Genomic DNA, 13,340 nt, shown 5'->3' with positions numbered 1-13,340 from the left:
TCACTGACTGACTCGACCCTAATTCTCTAACTTCCCAGTGTCGTACAAACTTGAAATTTGGCACAACTGTTCTTTAGGTCCTAAATAGGAAAAGTAAAGGGGTTGCAGCTTCAATATTCAATTCTAAGTGTGAAAAACTGTGTATATAGTCTATACCAGTGGTGGCGAACCTATGGCACTCGTGCCAGAGGCGGCACGCAGAGCCCTCTCTGCTGGCACGCTTCACCATCAGCCGCTTACCACATTAGTGAATGCCTGCAGGGGTCGCACTGCTATCTGCGGGCATATTAACTATCTGTGATGTCAGTATGCAGCCAGGATCCCCCTCCCTCCCCTGATGTCTCCTACTTGGTTCTGCGAGAGCAAGGGGAGGAGGCGTCCGGCAGCACACTGACGTCCGTGTGCACCAGCGAGCGGCGCTTCCACAAGGAGGTGGGGTACGTACGTGGGTATAAGGGGGGGGGGGTGTAGGGGACATTATTACTGCTGGGGGGGGTGTCACTATTACTGCTGGGGGATGTTTACATGTGGCGGAAGTGGACAGGGCTGTTTCACAATAGACCGGGTGCAGATTTTAACAGCGTTTTGGATGCGGAAATGCTGCAGAGTTTTCCACTGAAATTTCCGCTGAGGACATTCTGCAGCATTTCCGCATCCGAAAAGCAGTTAATCTGCACACTGTCTCTTTTAAAGCGGCCCTGTTCTTTTTAGAACGACGGGGGTAAAATCATACGTCGTGATAAGCCCCACACCCTGAGATGTTCGCACTTTGCTGTAAATAACTGGGTTTTGGGTTGCAGTTTGGGCACTCGGTCTCTAAAAGGTTTGCCATCACTGGTCTATACCATACTCCTATAGTCTGAGTATTCAACCCTCTCCTGCCCACTGCTGTTCACTAACTGCCTCCAGAGCCCCATCAGGTGGGGAGGAGAGGGTTGCAGTATATCACAGGATCTCATGTGTTACTTATCACATATCTTTCCCTCTTCACAGGTAGTTCTGGTAATGCGCTCCAGCGACTATCGGTAAGGAAACATTCATAGCATCTTTAGATAATTACACTGCGTATTAGGCCATCATCTTATAAAGAGACTTGCTGCAATATATCTCTATCTCTATGTGACATCATGAAATGGTCCTCAATCAACAGAAACTGTCCGATAACCAGAAGTCCTTCCATTGTGTCCAGCGACGGTGAGAAGAGGCCGCTTCTGGTGATGACTCTTACTGAATGCCTGTCCAATAGCTGAAATCGCCTGTATATAAGAGTATACAGAAATTGGGGCAGACCTACCGAGCCTGTGTGACCACCACTCCATTCATCAGCTGACTCGGGATGAACCATTCTTGTAATCCCTGGGAGTCTCAGAATTCAACTCCCCCCCCCCCCCCCCCCCCCAGGTGTGCTCACAGTGGAAATATAGCATGATGGATGGCTTCCATTGACTACAATGGAAGCCGGCTGTGCGTTTTTCCGTGGAAAATAGAGCATGCTGTGTTTTTTTTTTTTTTGTTTTTTTGTTTACGTGGTAGAATTCCACGGTGGAATTCCACAGTGTGAACATTCAGCTATTAGGTTCAATAGAACGGCAGAAATCTGGCTGTGGTAATTAGCTTCAGCATCAATTCTTCTAGATATACTTGCACACAGTTTTTGAAGGAACTCTGCAGGGAGATTGTTCCAGACATCTTGGAGAACTATGCACAGACTGTCTATGGATTTTAGCTTCCTCAAAACCTTCTGTATCTTAAGTAACAGCCTGATAAGATCAGGCCTTTGTGGGGGCCGTATAATAATCTTTATTTATATAGCGCCAACATATTCCGTTGTGCTTACAGAGACGGGGATACAGAGAGACAAAAGTACAAAAACCACGGTTACATCTAGTAATCGATTGATACAATAGGGGTGAGGGTCCTGCTCCAACGAGCTTACATACTACAGATAATGGGGTGATACAGAATGTAAAGGGCTGGAGATGTGCACGGTATGGCGAGGTGGAGAGTGAGGGATGCTACACACAGACAATGGTCAGACATAAGCCGTATAGTGGCTAAATCGGTATGACTGCAGGCTAGCAGCGACTGCAGTCTGTGGGACAGGGAGCATGTTATCAGGCAGAGTACCAATGGGGTTTGGTTTAGGGGATATGGTATGCCTCCTTGCAGAGGTGTGTTTTTTAAAGAACGCCTGATGTTTTATGTGTCAGTGATTGCCCAGATAGTAGTGCGTTCCAGAGGACCGGTGCTGCTCTGGAGGAGTCTTGGAGGCAGGAATGAGAAGTTCAAATTAAAGGGGCGCTCAGTCTGATATCGTTAGCAGAGCAAAGGGTGGGTGGTGGATTGAGATGAGGGAGGCAGTGTAGGGCGGGGTGGTGCGCTTAGTGGATGAAGGTAGCGAGTTTAAATTGTATTCTGTATTTAATGGGCAGCCAGTGCAGTGACTGGCACAGGGCAGAGGCGTCCGAGTAGCGGCTGGACAGAAAGATGAGCCTGGCTGCCGCATTCAGGATGGATTGGAGGGGGTAGAGTCTGGTGCAGGGGAGGCCGATCAGCAACGAGTTGCAATAATCGTGCCGGGAGTGGATGAGGACGACAGTAAGCGTTTTTAGCGTGTTCACAGTGAGAAAAGAGCGGATTCTTGCGATGTTCTTGAGGTGCAGCTGACATGTTCGGGCCAGAGATTGGATGTAGGGGGTAAATGATAGATAACAGTTGAATATGACCACAAGGCAGCGGGTGTGCTGGGAGTTATAGTGCCACACACTGAGATGGAGATGTCAGGACTCCTTGTTCTTATTTATGCCCCGTTTAGATGGAACCATTATCAGTTTTATATATTTAGTTTAAACGCTTGCAAACTATTAACCAACGAAGATGAATCATGAGGTTCTCACTTGTCACTCAGTATCAGCCGGCAATAATAACAGCGCTGGTTCGGGCAATTATCGTTCCTTTTAAACACTATTTGTTGAATGTTTCACAAAGCAATACTACTTGAGCGCAAGCGAGGAAGTAATGACGTCAATAGCTTGTTCCGTCCGGTAAAAGAGAAACGTTAGATTCTCTGCCCATGTCAGAGGGCCATTACACTGAAGAGGTTTCTTAATGACATTGGTGGATGTTGGGGGTGGTTGTTCTGCTGCAGAATAAATGTGGAGCCAAACAATTACATTCTGTTGTTGAAAAATATTCTTCCTCTGCAGTTTTTTTCCCACACCTGCCTAAAACTCTTACACAATCGTGTAAGATAAAGAAAATACTAAATCCATTCTCGGCCGTTGACTCGCTGACACCAATCTGTACTTTATCTTTGTCGGTTTCAGAAAAATAAAGCCATCGTTGGGATCTTCTCCAGAGAAGCAGACAGTCAGTACTCCTGGCTGGTGGGCTTGCTGCTATCAGATGTTTTCATGGATGATATCGCTGAGGTCCGGCCCTGTCGTATCCGTAATAGCGGGTGGCAGCAGTTCCACCAGGATGTGTCTCGGTGCACATTCGGGATCCTGTATCACAGCAAAAACGGAGAGAGAATCAATGTGACCGATGTGAACGGCTCTCTGTATGATGAGGAGCTGGAGCATCTCTACTCTAGACTTGGTAAGACATGGAAGATTGTGAGGATGGGAATGATGGTCCTATGTATGATGAGGAGCTGGATTGGAGTGATGGTCCAATGTATGATGAGGAGCTGGAGCGTGTCTCCTCTAGACATGATTAGAGATGGAGAATTCTGTGGCTGGAAGTGATGGTCCTATGTATGATGAAGAGCTTAGTCATCTCTACTCTAGACTTGGTAAGAGATGGAGCATTCTATGAATGGTACTGATGGTCCTATGTATGATGTATAGCTGGATCATCTATCCTAGACCTGGTAAGACATGGAGGATTGTGAGGATTGGAGTTATGGTCCTACATATGATAAGGAGCTGGAGCATCTCTCCTCTAGACTTGGCAAGATATGTAGATTTGTGAGCATTGGACTGATGGCCCTATGTATGATGTGTAGCTGGATAATCTCCTCTAGACTTGGTAAGACATGGGAGGATTATGAGGATAGGAGTGATGGTCCTATGTATGATGAGGAGCTGGAGTGTGTCTCTCTAGACTTGGTAAGACATGGAGGATTACTGTATGTGAAGGTGATGGGCACCTGGTGGCATCCTAGCCTGTAGGTCATCACCGTGTCTCTTCACTTTAATGCTGTAGTCTGTTCAGTGTAACATCTGTAAATTGTTTTTGCATGTAAATGCCTTAAGACAAAAACAATCTTTCAAATGATCGACAGTTCTAGCAATCATTTTGCATAAAGTGCTCATGGGCACTAATGCCCATTAGCACTTTATCAGCTTCATTTAAATGAGTCTCTGGAAGCTGCTTGTGGTTTGAGCTCTGCAATCAGCTCCTACAAATGTAATCACTGACAGCCCATGGAGAACAGAGAGCACAGTGTGTGGACTGTTATTTAATCTCCATCTGAAACGATGGATTTTAAGCTCACCTAAAAATCATTGTTCAGCCAAAGAGTGAAAGAAGATAGCATTTACAACCAACAATATCGGTCATATGCCATCGTTTGAGCAAATTTTAAGCGATAATCATTGCGTGTAAATGGGGCTTTAGTATTTGCTTCACTTCCATCTTTCACTCACTGTGAAATGCTAATAAATTAATTTAACTCCTTGCATACTGCCCCTTCTTTTCTTGCACCTGTGGGAGATAGCTGAGAGGTTTGCCATTTTGTCTGTATTTTCTGTTGTCAGCTGTGAAGATTCTAACAAGAGGATGCTATATGGTGTCTCTAATCTAAACCTCCGGGGAAAAGGAGCATCCCCTCCCCCCTCCCCCAACCCACACCTCCACAAGAATTAAAGGAGCAGTGCTTTGTGTCCAAAAACAGGTCAAACCAGTTTTAACCAGTGGAAAACTTACCCAGGAATGTCTTTGTGTAAAAGGACAGGAAATGGCTGGCTGGAGAGAAACAGGAAGTATTTCCTTCAGACAACAAGTCAAGAATGAATAGAGCATGCTCAAGGGAATCTCCTCCCGGGTGAATGATCACACAGCTACCTCACAAATGCCTCCCTATGAGAATGGCCTATCAGCACACAACCTGAATTACCTCCCTTCCTGTGTTTGAAAAGCTTATATAAATTTTTACCCGCCTAAATAAAGTTAGAGCCTTTTTGGTGCACATGATGCAAACGTGTGGTCCTTTAAAGGGTCTCCGGGCCTGTACATTATCCCTATCTAATATGGCACCCACAGTATATCGAATAGCGAAAATTAAGCTAACACACCCCTGCTGGGGCACCTGAACTGTAAGATTCACTGTGCGCCAAATCATGACTCGGGTATACCAGAGTTGTCACCTGACGTAACGCCATGACTTCAAAGCCTTCCAACTCTCCAATCCTGCACCCGTTACTTCCAGAAATAGTGATAAACAAATTGCTTTTGCATAATTTGGCCACAGCAGCCATTTTTTCACAAATATTTTAACATAAATTAATTCTTTAACAAAACTAATTGACCATCCACGAAAGAGGGGGCGGGGGTCCTGGGAGCCCCCAAATCTGACGCTTCACCATTAAAAGGGAAATATCTCAATTGCCTCCAGCCGCACTCCAACAGGCTTGGGGGCACCACCAGCCCTTATAAGGCTATTTATTAAACACCACCATCTCTGAAGGACTCCACCCAGTCAGAGCAAAGAAGCTGTGTCATGTCCAGTGTGATGGTGGTTATATGTCCACTGAGATGGTTATTATATGTCCAGTGTGGTGGTGGTGACCGGTGAGATTGTAATTTTATGCCCAGTGTGATGATGGTTCTTATATGCCCAGTGTGATAATGGTGACCGATGGGATGGTTATTATATGCCCAGTGTGATGGTGGTGACCAGGATGTGTTCTGCACACAGGGAAGAAGAAGGTCATTGTGGTGATTGATGATCTGAGTGACAGCAGTGACCAGCAGAAAACCAACATCTTAAGAAATCAGCCGAGTATTATGAACATGGCTGAAGATCTGTTCCTCATCAGTCATGAGGAGAAAACCTCATCCTATCAAAGACGTCCCATGGTGGACAGAGAACAAGTGAGGAGGAAACTGCAGATGGTGAAGAAGATAAGAAAGAGGAAAAATGGTATCATCATTTGTTATGTGATATTACCCTTGCTAACATACTGCATACTATGGGCAGATATGTGCTTTTACATAGGACTGCAGGTGACATCTACTACAATATCTGTGCTGTTACATAGGACTGCAGGTCACCTCTACTACCTTATCACTGTCTGCTATCTGGCACATGGCGCTCACTGTCATAGAAGCAAATTGATTTGTAAAGTAGAAATCACAAACAGAAGAGGAATAAAATAACAGTTTGGCTCATGTAAACGGAGGTAATCCCAGGTAGACTGAGAACATTACACCAAACAATCCCTGCTGCAGTATAATACATGAAACTATAGAAGCTTCATACACAACACACTGGAATATACAGAACAAGTGTTAGAACCGACTAGAACTTTTTTGAGCATGTATGTCCCTATTTACATAGTCATCGTAGGGCACAACTATGGGGGGGAACACCAGGCCAGTACAGAACACGTTGTTACGGTACTCTGACCCCCAGAGCACCAGGTGGGGTGCCCTGAACTTCCCGCACCCCACTGTCCCTGCCTATTTGCCTCGGCCCTGGCTAACCCCAGGCAGACAACTGGACGGCGGTCCCTGCACTGGCTAGGGACCTGGTGACTGACAAGATGTGACTAACCAAATGGGGGACAGAGTGCTGACAGAGAAGGCAGATGGAAATGACCAACAGAACATACAGAGCAAAGCAAAGCTGGAGATGGAAGCAGACAGCAAACTAGAGGCTGAACTGAGGCTAGCTGCAGACAGGACCGACTAGACGCTGACCGAACCAGAACAGACTGAGTAAAAGGCACACTAGAAAGAGACTGACTAGCAACTAGTACTGACTGACTGACACAGGCAGAACTGACTAGTGGCTAACAGAACCAATAACTGGCAGTGAGCTCAGGTCACTGCCAGCCTTATAAACGAAAGACTCCGCCCCGGGGCGGAGAGTGGGAGGAGCCAGCTCCCCCACTACTGCACAAGAGGTGGAGGAGTGCGGGCGGCGCCCTACGGGTGGACACGCCCACACCGCCACACACCAGCCGTTCCACGTCGCCGGTAGAGCCCCGACGTCAGGGCTCCAGGACGCCGAAGCCGACGCCGGGGTGGCGCGCGCTGATAAATCCTGGATCACCGGCACCAGGGCTTGCAGCTGGTTTTGTGAGGGAGCTGTTCGCCTCCATGGAAAAAAAAAAACAGTTAAAGGGCCAGTTATTATGTTACGGCACTCTGACCCCCCCGAGCGCCAGGTGGGCTGCCCTGAACTTCCCGCACCCCACTGTCCCTGCCTACTTCCCTCGGCCCTGGCTAACCCCAGGCGGACAACTGGACGGCGGTCCCTGCACTGGCTAGGGACCTGGCACTCGGGGGTCAGAGTGCCGTAACATGTGTATGACCAACATCCTCACCCACTTTACTGTAGATATATTCCTTCTGGGGAGACTTCATTTCCTTCCCACTATATAGAGATCAGTTGGTCACATGTCTTCCTATTACATCATCCATTCTCCTGGTTTCCTCTCTTCACTTTTCAAACCAAACCATTTTGATTCTCTACACACTGAGTTACCTTTCTACTACAAATATCCCCTATAGTAACCTATAGCCTAGGAGAGTGCGAAGTCTTATGTATTTCCAAGTGACCAGGAAGAGAGCAATATTACATTAGTTACATGTTTTCCATCTATAATCCTTTTGTCTCTTATATTATATAGATTACAAGAAGAATACAGGAGGATCTTTACAATGGATAATGCATCAGATTGCGTCACACATTACATCATCACTATCAGGTATGTACACTCATTGTCAAAACTAATCAGCTCCTCTAGAAGTCGTCAGAATGGAAAGGAACTTTCTCTGTAGTTGTGAAATTGTAATCACTTAATTGTAAAAACATTACAAACAGAAGAACAATAAAAAAGTTTGGCCCATGTAAACGGAGGTAATCCCAGGGACACTAAGAACATTACAGCAAACAATCCCCGCTGCCGTAGAAAACATGAAGCTACAGAAACTTCATACACAACACACTGGAATATATATAACAAGTGATAGAACAGACTAGAAGTGTTTCCAGTATGTATGTCCCCATTCACATATTCATCGTACGGCACCGCTATGGGGGTGAGCACTAGGCCAGTACAGAACGTGTATGACCAACATCCTCACCCACTTTACTGCAGAGACGACATTTCTTTCCTACTCTGTAGAGAACACTGAGGTCACATATCTTCCTATTTACTTACTTTTTACCTTCTAAACCAAATGAACTTTGATTTTGTTTCCCTACACACTGAATTACCTTTCTACTACAAATATCCCCTATAGTAACCTATAGTCTATGAGATACTGAAGTCTTATGTATATCCAAATAAACTGGAAGAGAGCAATATTACATTAGGTACAGTTCTTTCCATATCTAATCACTTTTTTTCTTTCTCTTTCAATCAATTTCAATTCAGTTCTATCCGTTCAGTCGTCTCCGACTCCTGGATAGTCTGTAGACCAATACTCTCTACGCTACTCTGTTGTCTACAGCTGCTTTTAATTGCCTCATGCCCATTCCTGTTACTTTCTTGATGGTGTCTTTTGTCTTCCCTGTTTCCTTTTTACCACTGACCATTCCAAGTAGCATTTTTTTTTTCCCGTGAAATTGAATTTCGAATTGAAATGTTTCAGCGAATAAAGTTTTCTATTTAGTATGTTCTATAGATGATAATGAGACTATAGGGAGATATTTACTAAGGAAGCTGCATTAGATTGTGGCACAAATTCCATAACACTGGTCAACAAATAGAAAAAAAAATGTATCTGGTTTGAAAACAGGTTGATTTAACTAATTTTGGGGTGCTGAAGTCAGTGGAAGTGGAAGAATCAGATTCTACGTATCACGTCACATTTCTGAGTTACATAGCACTATTACATAGACAATAATACAGTATTGACAAATATTGTCTAGTTTTAAATACAAAAAAAAACAAAAAAACTCAGGACTCAATAATGTTTTTCTGGTGATGTATTTGTGAATGAAACTCAAAAAATACTGATATGCTGAGGTAAGAATGAAGAGAAGAGCTTCATGCAGATTACAACAAACACTAAACAGCCGTACAGATAGGCTCATGTCAGTAACCTTCCTGCTCAACTACATTGTTCTGCCATCTAGTGACCACTTTTAGAATTTCATCCACTGTGTAGTACACTCAAATAAAGAGTTTAGCTTAGTCAATTATTTAATTTTATATAAATAATTCACTAGAAAATGAGCACAAACACAAATCTTTAAAAAAAAAAAAAATCTAAATTGCATAAAAACCTTATGTGATACATCATTTCTAAAGGTAAATTCGAATTCTACACCCAAAAATCCATAAGAATTGATATATCGCATATCACAGAGAGGTGCCTCATGTGTATACCTGCTGGCAAGTGTTGGCCAACCCAGTGGCAGTACTGCCCCCCCCTCCCCTGGGGTTAGCTGTCATCAGCCAGAACTGTATGCAATTGCTGCAGGCGGCCCGTTCTGTGTGCTTGCTGGCATCTAGATGATGGGATGATTTGTCTTGGAGCTCCGATCGCTGCGCGCCAGCGACCCAGGAAGAGAAGTATAAATGTCTTTATTCTGCAGAACGCAAGTAAACAGACAATACATTTTGCTGTTATACCAACAGCTCCTCAGACAAAACATGTTTGTTTACTTGTGTTCCACAGAATAAAGACCTCTATGCTTAAGGCCATTGTACACGGGACGATTATTGTTCTGGTTGTTCAGAATCCTGCATGCCCGCGGGGTTTTGAAGGATAGCCGTGCCATGTAAAAGCATGCAGAACCTGAATGACTGGATGAGAATTGTTCAGTCATTTAGTTTTAAGCCGCTTAAAATCCTGAACGTCTATCGTTCGGTGTAAACAGCAGCCGGTCAGTACTGGACAGCCAGTGCCTATGGTGAATGGAGAGGGACGGGGAAGAGCAGGGAGAGGACTCTCCTCCAGCCACCACGCCTCCCTGCTGGCAGCGCTGTGAGTGATCCAGCGATACTCGCTCTTGTGTAACAGCAAAGGAGCGAGTATCTGTGAGGACGGGTGTCGGGCATCGGTTGCCCGACATTTGTTACATATGGAAGGGCCTTTACTTTTCCAGGTCTCTGGCATGTGCCAATTGGAGCACAAAGACTATCAATCAGTACTCCAAAGGCAGCAGAAATGCATTCCTAAGCTCTGTTACAACCTGAAGCTTGCGGGTTCAATCCCTGCTTGGGTCAGGTAGCCAGCTCAAGACTAACTCAGCCTTCCATCCTTTCTTGTTTGAAGTTGTTCATTCCTTTTGAACAACTCCCCCTTAGACCACCTACCATCATTATGACTAACAAATCAAAAACCTTCAGTTTTACAGCATTGTCGTAGCCATGCATTAAACTCTGAGATATGACTAGTGTTGCTTGTCTTGATTGGTGGAGTGATAAAACTGCTCTGTTCTTTGCAAAATCGATTCAGGTAAGTATGAAAGGATTTTTGGCAAAAAACGCAGGAATATCAAATTTGCCATAATGCCCCCTGCGGAGGTTAGTGTGCAGCTGCGAACGTGACCTAGAATAATGTTTCAAGCACATCATTCCTTCAATGTAATTTATTCTTTTCAACTAAACAATGTCCTTGTATTTGTAATCATTATTGGTATTGGCACAGATTACCATTCTTCTTAGCATACGTATTGAATGTCTCTTCCCAAGGGCTTATTCACACGAGCGTATATCGGCCGGCCGTAAAAGTGTATACGCCCTCTGGACGAGGGAGACAGCTTAACAGAGGCAAACTGTCTTCCCCCTTCCCTCCCCCTCGCCGGCTCTCTGCAAGGGGAGGAGACGGGAGTGGTCGGGAGATAGTGTGGTGAGCTCCCGCCCCTTGCCGCTGTTTGCCATGGGAAGGACAGGACTTGGCTTTACCCCCGTCCTGCCCTCCTATTGCAAACAGCAGCAAGGGGCGAGAGGAGAAGAGAAGGGACGGAATTTAGCAGTTACGTTGCTAAACTCCCTGCCACCTCCCTTCTCCTGCTCTTCTAGGAGTTAATGCAGCTGCCACTGCCGACGTAGAAGTGCCTGACCAGGCGCTTTTACACTGCAGAGATACACCCCTGTGCACTGATGCATTGTGCAGTTTCCATTAAAGGGGTTGTCCGCCGCCCAAACTAATTTTTTTTTTTTTCCCCCCAATTAATGCCCTGTAGAGTAGAAGCATCACACACTACAGCTTTACCCATAAAAAACCATATTCTGTTAACCTTTTTATTCCTTTTCTTCCCCTTATAAAGCTGGCCTGAAGGATTTTTCAAAGATGGTGCCGCTGGGTAGTTCCCATGATGCACTGCTGCCTCTCTCCTCAGCGTGCGCGCTCCCAATGACGCCGGTCACATGACTGGAGGACCGGCGTCATAATGGAGAAGGCAGCCGCCCGGCTCCATTCAAAGCAATGAGAGGGCAGTGCGATCTCCTGCTACTGCTGTGACAGCTGTAGCAGGAGATTCCTTCATCTCCCCGGCATGTCCCCTCATTACTGGACACTGTGACAACAGTGTCCCAGTGTCCAGTAATGAGGGGACATGCCGGGGAGATGAAGGAATCTCCTGCTACAGCTGTCACAGCAGTAGCAGGAGATCGTGATCTCTAGCAGTACTTTCAATAGCAGAGGATCGCGATCCTCTGCCATTGAAAGTGAAAATAGTACCAAACATGCCCTATATATGCGCACGCGCACGCACACACACGCCCCCTCCACACTATAAAAAGAAGATACTCCAGCTGTGTTCTGTATACCCTGCTCGGAGCGCTCAGCTGTATATCAGCCCAGTGCTCCATGAACACAGCTGGGGTATGGAGAACACAGCTCTCCAGCTGTATTTGGCATGCTCCGCGCAGAGCACAAAGATGTATACCAGCTGAGCGCTCCAGGAAAACAGCCAGGATATGAAGAAAACATGCTCCAGCTGTGTTCTGCATGCTTTGAGAAGAGAACAGCTGTGCACTCCGTGAACACAGCAGGAGTATACAGAAGACAGCGCTCTAGCTGTCTTCTGTATACCCCGCTCAGAGCACAAAGTGATCGCTCAAAACTATCAATCAAACTGTCGTTTAAGCGATCACCTTGCCCTGTAAATGCGCACAACGATTATCACTCAAAAGCTGTCTTTTGAGCGAGAATCGTGTCTAAACTAGGCATTACACTTGTTTGTTTCTATCTGCTGTCTTGGGAGAGGCACAGCTCTCTGTTTTTACTTCACTTGCTAAATTATCAATTCGTGTTCTTAATATACTTTGTGAATAAATTAATAATGTTTAGTGTTTGTTTGCTTATACAAGCAGGATCACCTCTGAGTTTAGGGTGAATGCAGGTGCGCGGAAGTTCCGCTGCGAGATTTCTCACAGAATTTCTGGCAGTGCACGCTGCTATAGGATCATGCATGCACGCAATCTTAGGCAGACAGCGGCGACGTGATCACGTGAAGACTTGCGCGGTAAACAAATGGTGGTGTGTCCTATTTCTGTGCAAGCCTTGCAGAGGAAGGAGAGGAAAGCCATCCCACAACTATATATGGAGAGGAGGGCGATCCCGAAACTATATATAGAGGAGCTCTGTGTCAGGGCTCTGGAGAGAAGTTGGAAGGACCTGGACAGAGCCTTCTGGGTAAGTAAAATAAGACATAACCGAAAATAAGCCCTAGCCTCTTGTTTAGAGCAAAAATTAATATAGGGGAGCACTCTCGTAACAATATAGAGAGGAGAGCGATCTCATGACTTTATATATAAATATCAGGAGTGACGACAGGCGCCAGAGGCAGAACCAGGAGCAGGGCAGAAGGGGACACCGGAGCGGCGCAGGAGCCGGTACCGGAGGCCACCAGGAGTCCGAGGAAGCATGGCTGCAGGATTGCCCGCTGAAGATCCAGCGGGCAGAAGCAAGGTAGCAGGTCCCACAGCTGCAGGAGGGCAGAGAGCGTGAACGCCGGGAGAGCAGGTGACGTCAGCGGGCAGCAGCACAGTAGCATGTCCCGAAGCGGAGCAGTAGGAGGGCAGAGAGCGCGGCTGCCGGGAGAAAAGGTGATGTCACCAGAGCTGCGGAGAAACTGCGACAGGAGCGTGTGAGTGGTTGCGCATAGGCGGCAGCGTGTGAGCAAGTCTATCTTCACTACTTACAGA

The 13,340-nt window shown here is 46.0% G+C and overlaps 1 protein-coding gene across 1 annotated transcript in view; it reads left to right on the top strand.

The window, feature by feature from the left end:
- Nucleotides 1-300: 300 nt before the first annotated feature.
- The window catches only part of LOC136578042 (NACHT, LRR and PYD domains-containing protein 1a-like), a 123,716-nt gene continuing 110,676 nt past the window's right edge, over nucleotides 301-13,340 (top strand). Inside the window, exons 1-5 of the mRNA XM_066577951.1 lie at nucleotides 301-445; nucleotides 994-1,025; nucleotides 3,327-3,600; nucleotides 5,924-6,148; nucleotides 7,863-7,940. Coding sequence (XP_066434048.1) covers nucleotides 301-445; nucleotides 994-1,025; nucleotides 3,327-3,600; nucleotides 5,924-6,148; nucleotides 7,863-7,940 — 754 coding nt within the window. The remainder of the gene's footprint in view (nucleotides 446-993; nucleotides 1,026-3,326; nucleotides 3,601-5,923; nucleotides 6,149-7,862; nucleotides 7,941-13,340) is intronic.

This window comes from Eleutherodactylus coqui, chromosome 8 (assembly GCF_035609145.1).
Source record: "Eleutherodactylus coqui strain aEleCoq1 chromosome 8, aEleCoq1.hap1, whole genome shotgun sequence".
NCBI lineage: Eukaryota > Metazoa > Chordata > Amphibia > Anura > Eleutherodactylidae > Eleutherodactylus > Eleutherodactylus coqui.
This window is presented reverse-complemented; position numbering and strand designations above follow the sequence as displayed.